The 13103-nt window shown below is 32.7% G+C and overlaps 1 protein-coding gene across 8 annotated transcripts in view; it reads right to left on the bottom strand.

Annotated features, from left to right (window-relative positions):
* Positions 1-609: 609 nt before the first annotated feature.
* OXR1 (oxidation resistance 1) overlaps positions 610-13103 on the bottom strand; it is a 371701-nt gene continuing 359207 nt past the window's right edge. For 4 of the 8 annotated variants that reach the window (XM_036263773.1, XM_036263776.1, XM_036263777.1 and 1 more), the window contains 6 exons: positions 11711-11791; positions 9770-9895; positions 8842-8994; positions 6986-7081; positions 5066-5139; positions 1285-2485 (listed from right to left, as the gene is read on the bottom strand). In XM_036263773.1, the coding sequence (XP_036119666.1) occupies positions 2350-2485; positions 5066-5139; positions 6986-7081; positions 8842-8994; positions 9770-9895; positions 11711-11791 (666 nt within the window). In that variant the 3' untranslated portion in view covers positions 1285-2349. Of the gene's footprint in view, positions 2486-5065; positions 5140-6985; positions 7082-8841; positions 8995-9769; positions 9896-11710; positions 11792-13103 lie in introns of all 8 variants that reach the window. The other 4 variants (XM_036263774.1, XM_036263781.1, XM_036263778.1 and 1 more) reach the window with 3 other exon arrangements.

Raw genomic sequence — 13103 nt, 5'->3', positions numbered from 1 at the left:
CTAATTTTCTTATTACTCCTATGAAATAAAAAAATTAAATTTCTTGGCACTGCATACAACAACAAACATCAGTCATACCTTTCTGTGCACTCTCCATCAATAAAGAAAACATAATTTAAAACTATTAAATGACTTTCATTTCTCCACATGTCAAGTGCCCTCTTACTTTCCCATTTTTTTGTTTGTTTGTTTTAATCCTCACCAGAGGATGTTTTTCATTGAGTTTTGAGATAGAGTGGAAGAGAGGGAGGAGAAGAGAGAGAGAGAACATCGATGTGAGAACACTGATATGTGGCTGCCTCCTGCACGACTTGGACTAGGCTGGGGATAGAACCTGCAACCCAGGTACGTGTCCTTGACCAGGAATCAAACCTGTGACCCACTTCGGTCCATGGGCCAATGCTCTAACCTCTGAGCCAAACCGACCAGGCTCCCATTTTTTAAAATGTGTTGCTCCCTCTACTTGAATGCATCCTTGCATCACTACTATCACCACCATCACCATCATCATTAGAAGCATTTTTTTTATAACTAAAAGGTATTAATATGCTCAATCAAAGACTTTTTAGATATAAAAATAAATTTATTTTCAATAAATCCAAACTCACATTTGTATTTATGTATTTAATTTTATTTGGTATATACCACTATGACCTTATTTTAATTGAAATCCAACCAGGATTTTTTGTTTAGATTAGTCAACTCCACAAAGACAATAATACTGCTGTGGAAGACCAAAAGGGAGGGGGATGATGTATTTATTTACAATTCCTTATTTGTAAACACTTAATCTATATACTGTTACTAAGTTATAATGAGAGAGCTTTACATAGACAAGAAAATGATGCCCTGCATTTCTATTCATATTCAGCAATAGCATATTAAATAGAACATTAGATTTTCTTTTCCATTAGCATTATGTTTTTAGATAATTATCTAAATTTTCAAAAGAGCTAAATATATTCAAGTACTATACAACTAAAACTACATAAGCCAACATATTTGGCTTATAATTTCATTTTTAGGATAATTTAAAGTGCTATAAGCAACCTGGCAATCAACACTTTCTATAAGAACAAAACTACCTTTAAACATTAATTTACAAGATAATATACAATGTTTATCTGGAATAGCTGAAATATCAGCACAAAGTCACTGTCACATGTATAACAGCAGGATTTTGTTTGCATTACATGAAGCTTTGAAATTAACTGATGAATTATTGCCATAATGGCTTATTATTGGTTTCCTACAAAAGAGGATAAGAACTACTATAGTATATTCTTTTTTTTTTTTGAGGTCACTTGACAGTAAGTTTCCATATTCAACAAGTCTACTGAGTTACAATATTGTCTACTATAATCATTTCCCTTTTATAACAGCAAATGCTAATGATAACTAATAACAAAAGAGTCACAAGTTCCCCCCCCCCCTTTTTGAACAGGAACCTATATTTTGGGAGTTGGTGTGCAATAAGGCTAAAACAACAGAACTATAAAACAGTATACTTGACACAAATGTTGTAGAAATATGCATCTGTTTCATAGTTTGTGTACTTATAATACCCTGCTAAACTACAAATATATAAGTAGAATATTTTCTTGCTTGATATATTAAATCCAGTAGAATCATCATGTTCTCGTTCTCCTTTGTCATTTTATAACTCTTTATCAGTTAATTCAATGATGAAAGCCTATGCCCAAACCTGCAGATCATGCTCACTGCAGTCTATTTCAACCAGAATTCTCCTCAAATTTGATTTTTACTAAAATGAAATTCAGAATACCTACAAAATTAATAAAGAGAATATTGTAGTGTGAATTTAAAACTAGAACTCAGTGGTACATAAAGTATGCATTATTTTGGCTTGTGTTTTCCCTTCTTAAGAATGACTAAGTCGAGCATGTTCAAAATTCACCCGTGCCCACCTCATGGATATAGCATTATGTAGTCTTCATTCCCTCAATGTCCCAAATAGACTGATCTACTAAAACAATTAATATAGTTTTAATAAAACCAAAATAGGTTCAACAAAAGAGCACCATCCTTTTAAGAGACTGAGATAACATGGATTGTAGATGAGGTGGGTCACTATGATAGAAATGCTGCCAAATACCTGACAAAACCCAAACTTTTATACTGCATGGACCCACACCATGGTCTAAAACTCTGGGACAGAAACATGATTTTAAAAATAAATTCCAAAACTATAACTGTTATAAATGGTCATATGGATTAATTTTAAAGCACGAGTAACATGTTACATTGTATTGCTTCTTGAACGTCCCAAACAATGCTTGTCCATGTCAGGTTTGGGCCATCACCCTGCTAAGACTGAGAGCACTGTATTTATTCAAAAGCCCAGATTTCAATGTCTTGGATAAAGAAATCTTCCTTCTTGGAAAGTGTGTGATTCCCAAACGTTTTACAAGAATGGCTTCTTCCATGGTAGAGATCTCCATCGAGCCAAAGGGCGAACTCCCCCCTGCAATACACAAAATAGTTGTAACAATCATCTCTGAGTACTCATGCTCCAAGTTGTAAAATAATAATTGCAGAGGCTGTAAAATAATTTAAATGATATATTTCAATATCCAACAACTCTAGTTCATATCCCTTTAAAATACAATCACTATTATTATACAGATCAAAGAATAAAATGAAAGTGCTAAAATTAACTTCATATATCGGGTGTCCCTCCTTAAAAATGTCTATACAAAAAAAGTGTAACTATAAAGCCAGGTGTATTGAAACACATTTCATTTTCAAAATGTAACAGAATCTACAGAAACCCTGTATACATTTTTTGGGGAACATCCTGTATAATTCTTTTGAGACAAATAATGCTCTGTTACTCTTTGCCTGATATTATGGGTTTCTCTTTGGCTCTATGGTTTTAATATACAGGGTGTGGCAAAAGTAGGTTTACAGTTGTTTGTATGTAAAATAATACAATACTTAATAAATAATCATACAAGAATAAACTCGGTTTTGTGTAACTTTTCTGAATGGTATATTTATAACCTTCCCTGTCAAACATTTCATGACAAAGTCAACCAAAAATGAGCGATGAAAAAGCAGATTTTATAGGATATATCAGTGATATATAATTTGGGTAATGCTAAAAAAAAAAAAAAGAATGGCCTGGCCAAAAAACAATGCCTAACCTGGTTAGGCAGTTTGCAACATGACTTATTGTTAGAAAAAATAAGTAAATAAACAACCCAACCAAACTAAAACCTCTGAGTACAGCATTAGGAATAGCTTTGACATTCGGGGCCTCTGTATTCCAGACCAGAAGACCATATGGAGTAAGACTGACTACTCTGGCTTAACAATGAGAAATTTCTGAGAAATCCAGGGTGGGCAAAAGTAGGTTTTTAGTTATAAGTACATGAAACAGTTTATTCTTGTATTATTATTTATTAATTGTTGTATTATTTTCCATATACAACTGCAAGCCTACTTTTGTTCCACCCTGTATTTAACACGAGCTGCTCAGAGGCATAGAAGTTCCACATTTCTGAAATAAAATATGGGGTTAATGTTAAGGGTTCAATCTCTAATTCACTGCTGAGGAAACATTAGATTTGAGTTTGCTCAGGGTCCTATATGTAATGTATGCTGAAGCTGGAATCTGAATGAGGTCTGACTCCAAAGCCTATATTCAGTCTATCACCATCATAATTTTGATTTCTTTGGGGCCCCTGTTTGGAATTCTGGACTATCCAGTCCCTGTAATTCCCATTTTCTGAGTCTACTCTCATTCTTTAAAGACAGTAAACTTGTCTTAATTTGTTATCAAATTAGCCAAAGGTTAGTTTAGTTTGCTGGAATCATGTTTTATAATCAAAATCAAGTTCTGGCAGATGGTTGCTGACATTGTGTATGTTATTTTCAAAGACTCAAAGCACCCTTTAACACCTTGAAATTATAAGCCATTTGCTTGTGAGTCCCTCCTGGAGAGCTAACTAAATCACATATAAGACTTCCATTTTGGGTAGGGCTAAATGACTGCTCCCTCCCCACCAAGAGAAAGCTATAATTGGAACATATAAACATATATGGTGATTCCAACAACTAAAGATAACATCATTTTTAGTAACCTGGTTATGTCCTCCAGAGAAAGCCATAATAACTAACCATGACTATTTTTTAATCACTGAAATCATGTCTTCCAAACACGTATATACAGAAAAGTGGTGACAGAATTTGCTAGAATCACTCAGAATGATAAGTATTCTTACAGGCTAATAAGATTCTGCGGCCTGAATGAATATCCTCAACTGTGGGAAACAAATAACAGTTTTATAAGTTTGCAAATTATTTAGCAAACTTTATGTCTGAGCTTGAAGGACAGAGAGAAATACCAAAGGAAGAAGCTAATACTTATTTGCTAAGCACTATTCGAGAATTCTAGGCTGGGAGGTAGTAGAGCAAGCTACCACCAAACACCATAAATGAAGTTGGGATATTAGAATAGGCAAACACAAGTTTCTCATGTACTTGCTATGCCAAAAGAATCAAATCAAGTTACTGACTGACTCATACTGTTAAAACAAAAAACAAACAAACAAACAAAAACAAAACAAAACAAAAACCTTGAAAACTGTGGAGTGAATAAATTTTTTTTGCAAAAAAAAAAAAAAAAAAAATTTCTATTATTGCCTAAACTACCAGTCCAAATAGTCTCCAGGGAAGAATAAAATGAAAAGAATAAAACCTTTTTTATACATTAGGAGAAATAACAAACCACTATGGTATTTGAAAATTGGATAAATTCTAAGGTATTAGTATATTTCTTTTTCAAATTCTAATTGTACTCTAATAAACAGGATGACTTTTAATTTAAATAGCATTTAAAAATGAACAAACAAATATTCTAACAATGGTTTCAAATACTGCACTTAAGCACCTTCTTTTAAATAAATTATACTTTCTTAGTCATTATATACAAATTAAAATTTTAATGTCAAAACTTTCCAAAGATAACTGATTTTATAAATAACACAAATACATTTTTTAAGTTTCTTAAAAAATCTCATGGTAAAATGTTCAGACTTACCCTCCACCACCAAAGGCTAGGGAATCCATGTCTCCTTTGATAAAAAACATATTATCTCCTGTCCACTTAAAGACCTACATAAATGAAAATAAGCTTTAAATGTGTAGATGAAAATGGTCACTAAACAGAGTTAGTTCTCCTAAACCCCAAACAGTTAACAAAGCCTAGATCAATAGTAAGAGAAATAATACAAGAACAAAATGTTTTGGCAGAAGGTTGTGATGCTCTGGGTTTCACTGTTTGTATGACTAAATTTAAAAGCCCATGATTTACTGCAACGTAATCTTCAATTCTAATTCCTCAAATCTTATTACCTCTTCATACATACTTCTCTTTTCTGACTTTATAGGTATTAAGAATGAAATGGTTCATGAAAATAGTGGAACAAAACAGAAAATCAGTTTAAAACACTGATATAGATGCCATTAACTTTTATTTTAACATTAAACATAAATGTACATTAATTTGATAATACTGCAATGTTTTGATATAGGGCCAAGGTCATTTTTGGGGGGTATATATTTGACTATTATCATTCTTATATAAGCCTATGATACATGTTTATGATTTCCTGTTTTAAATTCTTTAAAGAGCAGTGAGAACATAAAAATACTTGAGAAATCCAAGGGGAAGACTTCTAGACATTAATATCCCTAAATATTTTTTTCTAAGCTTTCATGGGAATTTTACCTAAATCTAATACAACAGCAATTCCTAGCAACTTACCCTTATCAAGTTTATCCAAAGTATTCATTACAGTTTTCAATAAAATAAACTTTAACACTCACTTTCTCAGTCATATAACAATTACATTATAATATTTATAAATAGAAATAGCACAGAAAGTTTTGAGAATAAGCATAACTGAAGCGTAGGCATCAGGTGATATATTTTATAAAGGGAATGGAAAGTACTGGCTAATCTGGTGAGCCAATTAAGTACAAATTTGTTAAGAAAGCTTCTATTGTATTATCAAATCTTTCCTATTTTGTTCACTATAGAAACTGTTCCTAGATACCACTCTTGTTTTTTTTTAACCAAATTTGTTGATTCATTTTTTGAAGATAATAATCTCCACTCTTAGAAAAGGTTTGACATGCTAAACCTTAATATACCTGAGATGCTAGGGTTGCACTCAGTGGTTTAAACAGAATTACACATTCATTAAAATTCATGTATATCTTTACATTTTAGATCCGATTGGCATTAGAACATACTCAATTTAAGTTAGTTAAGCCACAATAAAGAAAAAAAATTGAGTAATTAATTTATAATTAAACACAAATAATTTATTTTTTAGGTTTTTAAGATGTACATCATTAAGCTTATTTAGTCATTAAGTTTCTAGAACTGACAGTTCTTTTTTTTTTATCCTCACCCGAGGATATTTTTCCATTTTTTGTTCCGATAGAGCGGGAGGGAGAGAGAGGAAGGGAGAGAGAGAGAGAAACATCGACGTGAAGGGACACATCGAGTGGCTGCCACCCTCACGACCAACCAGGGCTGGGGACAAACTGCAACTGAGGTACGTGTCCTTAGCGGGAACCGAACCCGGGTCTTTCTGTACCGCAGGCCGACGCTCCAACCGCTGAGCCAAACCGGCCAGGGCGAACTGACAGTTCTTAATAGAAACATCAATAATGATGTGTACTCCTTTCTGAGCCCATGATGTGTGTCTGGCACCATGCCATGTGTTGTATATATAAGAATCTCATTTAATTTTTAAACAACTCTGTTACACTTTATGGTCCCCATTCTATCCACAGAAAAACTGAAGCTCAAAATTACCAAAAAAGTGCTATTTTCAGTGAGTAAAAGGCAGAGACGAGAGTAAAATGCAAGTGCACATGAGTCCAAAGTGCATGTTCCTGTCATTATGCCATCTAATTATAAATTGAATATTGGAATAACCATCCTTACCTCAAACTCTGGACAGAATGTAAAAACAAAGGTCTCTCCAGTACCGTAAAAGCCATCACTCACTTTAAAAGGCTCAGATGCTAATGCACCAAAAACCTAAGGATAAAAAGAAGCATATTGTTTTATTAAGCATTATCCCATTATATACATTTAAGTAAAATGAAAAAAAAAAAAAAAAGAAAGAAAGAAAGCCTATAGAGTTTTATCTATTTGAATTTACAAAGGAAAGCATAATCAGTTGCTAATTAATTCACACTAATGCAAAGTACAAATCATATCAACTATGATAGTTTTAAAATCTAAATAAAAAACAAAAAGATAGTTATTATAACAATTAAACAGACAATCCTAAAAAGTGGCTCACACATTTCAGGAGGACTTACATACACAATATATGTACAAGAATAACATGCTGCTGTTGGAATGTAGCATGCAGGGAGAAAAAGCCCCTTCAGTATAGGTAAACATTCTACTACTAAAAAGTATCTTTCTCTTTATTAGACAGTAAACTCCATGAGGGTAACCCTTGGATCTCAATTGCCATGGCCTTACATAGTACAAGACACCCTACAAAAAAATGAATAAATGAAAAAACATGGACAAGTTGTTTCAATGCTCTGGGTCTAAGTTTCTACATCACAAATGGAATGTAAAGAGTCTGACAAATGATCTCTACAGTCACTGTCTTTCCTGACATTCTATTTTTATAGTCCTAATTTTTAAAATAGACTTTCTTATTGAAAGGTTTATATTTTATGTATACACATATATTATATACATAAAATATAAATGGACAGCTCAATTTTGAATGATCACAAAGCAAAGTCCCACTGAACCTTCATTAGGACAAGAAATAGTATTACTAGTACTCTAGAAGCTTTCCTTGTGCCTCATCTGCACCACCACCCTCTTCCATCCCCAAAGGAAGCCACTAGCCTGACATACCATAGATCTGTTTTGCCCATTTATGAACTTTCTATAAATGGAATCATGAGAAAACTACTCTGCAGTGTCTGATGTTTAACTCATATATGTTTGTGACACTTATCTATGCTAAGGTAGGCATGTAACAGTAGTTCATTTTCATTCCTGCAGATATCTTTTATTGGGTGTATAACCCTGGGAAAGTTGATATAACTCTTTAAGTCAGTTAATTCGTCTTTAAAACAGGGATGATAAAAATATCAATCTTACAGGGCTTTTGATGATTAATTAAGATGGCATATATAAAGTGATTAGACAAGTGTGCACAATAAGCACACTAAAGGTATTAGTAGTGGTAGTAGTGCTTTGTTCTGCTTTTTTTATATTAATACTGCTGTTTCACCCTCTCCCTACTCCCCTGTGCTGGTAATTGACCTGAACTTGCTATTTTCAGAACATATGACTGTTTCTCTTGCTTATCTGTTGTTTTGTTCTTGGTATCACCCTCAGAGAATTCTCTATACCTTGAAAAACTTTACCCATCGCTTCAAGACTGTCAATTTCCACCCTTTCTGTGAACCTCATTCTTATCTCCCCCAAATAGATATGAACAACCCTACTCTAAGCACCTCTTTTTTTTCCTAGGTATTTACTACTTGGCATATTTTGCTTGGCATTAGAGACAATGATACAGTTAACTGTTCTTTTCTACCAAACTATAATCCCTTTGAAGGCAGAAACTGTTTAAAACTTATTTATGCTCACATCTACCTTCTGGAGCACTTAGCATTGCCTTGCATTGTAGAAGTACTCAATAATTGTCAGTTAAACTTAGTAAAATGTACTAATAAAAATAATTTTAATCAAAAGAATATGCTAAAAGTTACTGTTATCTCTTTAAAGGTAAGGTGTTTGTATAGTTATTTTCATACCTGCCCATCACTATCTTTAATCACCATCAGCACTGGGGTGTCTAAACCTATCATTGTTCGATAAAGGGTCTTCAAACTTGTGCCATGCTTCCCGGTACCATAAACAAGAGTCCATGGATAGCCAATTGTTCTTGGTGGAAGATGCTTCGTAAGCTTTGAAAAATAAAGAGTTAAAATTTACTTGACAGCTTATTGTTAGTTTGTGGGATACTAATGCCAGTTGAAATTGATGGTATTTGATAAAATGTAGACTACAAAAATAACAGTAGAAATTATCATTCTCAAAGATACTGAGATGGTTGAATAATAACTGTACATGTCTCAGCCTGAAATATTAATTTTCCAGTAGGAAAAGCAAGAATCATGCTGAACAAAATACAAATTAGAATAGAAACAAGAAACAGGAATTACTTACAGTGTCCTCTGTCTTGATTGACAAAAATATTGAATGACTCTTAGCTTGATTATTAATAACCTCTCAAATAATGGTTGCTAGAGGCAGACTATCAGAGTTACAAATCAAGCTTCAATACTTTTTATCTGGGTGACCTATAACAAATTACTTAACTTCCCTATGCCCAAGCTTCTTCACTTAAAAACACAGTAAGAGTATCCAACTCCTTTAGGTGTTGTAACAATTACATGAAATAATCCACATAGAGTAACCAGCACACAATAAATTAAATATTAGATAATGTAGTGGCTCATCTATATAAACTGCTATTGTTAATTTTTTAATGTTTGCTTATTTAAATCTCCTAATACCTTCTATTACACTAGTTTGCTAAACTGTATTTATCTTTTCTTTATGGGAGAAGATGCCTAGTAGCAATAACCCTGCTTCCTTCGTTTTCAAAACAACTAAAAAGAGGTTGTTTTACTCTTAGGGATACACATTCAGAAATGCACACATGTGAGTGTGTCATACCTTTTCAATTTGATCTGGCAGTAAGAGTTCACTGGGATCACTTAGGTTTGGTCGAAAAGATTCAGACTCCAGGTCTGCTTTCACTGGAGCAATCTGCTTTGAATTTATATCTTCCCTTGTAGTAATCTAAAGAAGTAAATAGCAATAACATATTAATATAAAATTTCAACATGCTTTCAAAAATTTTAGCCTTTTGAGAGAAATAAAACTTTATACCTTAGAAAAGGTGTCTAAAAGCTTTAATTTAGGATTTTAGAAGGCAAAGGATACTACATCTAATAATATCCAATGTGGAAAAAGATCTTTTAACTATAAGATGACATTTTTCTCATCCAGTGCATGAAAAAGGGCAGGTAATGAATGATAAGCCCATACTTCTGTGAAAAAGAAGATCGTTGCATGCAAACTTTAATTCTGCTGATGAAGGACAAAAGTGACCAACTAGTGTGCTTTTTATGTGTGCATTTTTAAATATTTGGGATTATTTTTCTTAATAATAAATATAAAATTTGCCAATAATAATTAAGAAAACTTCCTCAGTGCTAAATTTTTAATTTAAAGAATAGTACAATAAAAAGAATAACTTCATTGGTGTGTATATAGTCACTGAAAAAGTTACCATTTAAAAAAATGCTTTCATTATTTTTATGTTCTAAACATTGAAATTTTTGATCTAGTTGAACCAAACAATTGGAAAGTTAATTTGTTCACATATCTATGTTTTAAATTAGATCAGTCTGATGCATTAAAAAGAATAAATGTTTTTCTTTGATGGAAATGATCTCACTCATATTCTTAAACTGATAAAAATACTGATTAACTCAAAAGAAACTCCTATACAATCCCTGATGTTGACACTTACTTTTTCATATTAACTTTATTTTAATGTATAAAATACATTAACATTAGAAAAGAAAATATAATGAAACATAACCATCATTAATAAAAGTTTTAAGTTGGAGAATAGAGTTCTATTGGAGCAGATAACTAAACACAGCAATGCTCGGCGACTTATGATTCTACACAGAAATGGAATGTGGCTAAATTATTTTGTTCCTTTAACAGATATTTTACCAAACCTTAACAGCACATATTTTTAACCAATACATGTTCTAAAACTGTATTGCTTTTTGATGAGAAGCTATATACTACATTGATTCTTTCAACATCATCATGTTTTACCCTTATTTTGATGATGTGAAAGGTTAAAAAAAAATCCAAGGCATCATGAGAAGCATTCAAAGAAAAGAAAACAAAAAATTCAGTAGTTCTAGCAAAGCCATGAAAGCATATTTTACTAAGAAGAGGAAAACACACAGTACACAAATGAATTCCATTGTATCGCTTTAATTTTTCTAAAAAAAAAAATTATGAAGATTATCTCGCGGGATTTTAAATAATCTATCTAGTTCTGGTGCCTAACCTATGCTATTTTCCAAAGTATTTCTAACACCAACCAGGTATATCAGGAACAAAACAATTTATTTCAGTAACATACTTGATGTGGGGATGACAAAACTGAAGTAACTTTAAAGAAGAGAAAATATTTAAAGCCTTACTAAACATTAAAATTTAAAAATTTTTCCATAGTATCACACTTTCAGATTCTGTTTAGCAAAAGTTCAATCTTAAACCCATTCTTCCAATGTTAAAATTATATGAAAACTCCTCATCGCTCAAAGAAACACACAGTGCTGAGAACAGTTCTAAAGTGACAGAAAATTCCTCTGAGTCTTTTTCAAGTGTAAAGACAACAGAAAAGATAATCCTACAGCTCTTCAAAGCATTACTGTACTCTTTAGTACAAAAAGGAATTTTCTGATGGGCTATTTTAGTGCCACAGTCAAAACAAATCCTTCAAAAATGAGATGTGCCCTGATGAAAGACACTAAAACAGGGAGCAGTCACTCTCTGGAGGGGATAAACTACTGAAGGGGGCACCTGGAGACGTCTGCAGAGTGTGCGCAGTTCTTCAGTATTTAGAGCATCGATCCTGCGGTGATACTCAGCCACTGACACTACCTGAATATGGAGACAGGAAGACAATAATTCCACTGACAATTGAGAAAAATAGCCAAAACAAATTTTAAAAATGGAGAAATTTAAATGGGGAAAGAGAACTGTAATCAGGATTTCTTTCCCAAACTCCATACTGAAAATCCAAGAGATTTATGTATCAAACTACAATGAAATAACATGAGTTTAACCACTACATTCAACCAGTTCATAACATAAGATTTGTCTTATGGACTGTTTCATGTAAACAGAATTTGAGTAAAAAGAATTATAAAGGAAACATGTAAAACATAACATGCTTTGCTAACATCAAAGATTATTATATCTAAAATCTAAATGTCTTGTACAGTTTACAAAGAAAATGGTAATTTCAACCCTCCTCTCCAAATCAGTTTAGTTCAAATATTGTATCCTAATGACAATGCTGGAAAAATGTATTCTAGGCAAAGGTGACAAATATACCCATGCTATAGATCTGTATCAGAAAAAAGGAGAGGAGGAAGCGAGAAAAAGATATCAATTACATTTTAAAACTTGAGGCAGTAAGAAAAATAAGCTCTAAAAAGTAGAATATGAAATTTTCTAAAGCATATCTATTCAGCAGTACCTTCTCAGGCATGTTGTCTACTTCATTATTTTAAATGACTCTTTTCAGTTTTTGGCTCTCCTGTATATTTCTTTATGGTTGGTACTTGTAGCAGTTAAATTTGTGAATAAAAGTTAATGACTTTCCTACATTCTAAATTCCTAAGGGAAATTCTCTATCTTCTGTAATTGCCTAGACCAGTCTCTGGCATAGTGCTGAATTTGAAAGCCATATTTGACAGATAAACATCATTACAACTACCCCCCCCCCCCCACACACACACACACAGATTTTCTCAGGTTGACACAACAGCTACTACAGCTTTTTCAAATGCTGATGTAATTCCCCAAACAGTAACCATCGTATAGTGAACTCCGGTGGTGCCAAAAGTATGTGCTGATTCACCTGAGCTATATGACAAATTCCTCTTGTGACCAAATGTGTAGAGGTTCTGGCCACAAAATGCTGTTAAACTAATCAGCCCATAGAGTTAAGAGTTCTAACCTAGGATTTAAAGGCTCTTGTTCTAACCTACTAAAATGAATTAGCCACCAGTAAAGTAATGAATTAGCCACCAGTAAACTTTAAGGTAACTCTATAAAGAGCTATTTACACATGTTATGAAAGCTATAAAATATATGAGAATAGAAAAAAGGAAAAGAAACTGGACAGATTTCCATTCTGGCCATTACTATTATACTGACTATGCAAAGCAACAATGCATGCAATATG

The sequence above is a fragment of the Molossus molossus genome, unplaced genomic scaffold (assembly GCF_014108415.1).
Source record: "Molossus molossus isolate mMolMol1 unplaced genomic scaffold, mMolMol1.p scaffold_m16_p_16, whole genome shotgun sequence".
NCBI lineage: Eukaryota > Metazoa > Chordata > Mammalia > Chiroptera > Molossidae > Molossus > Molossus molossus.
Note: the sequence above shows the minus strand (reverse complement) of the source record. Positions and strands in the feature narration are given on the sequence as shown.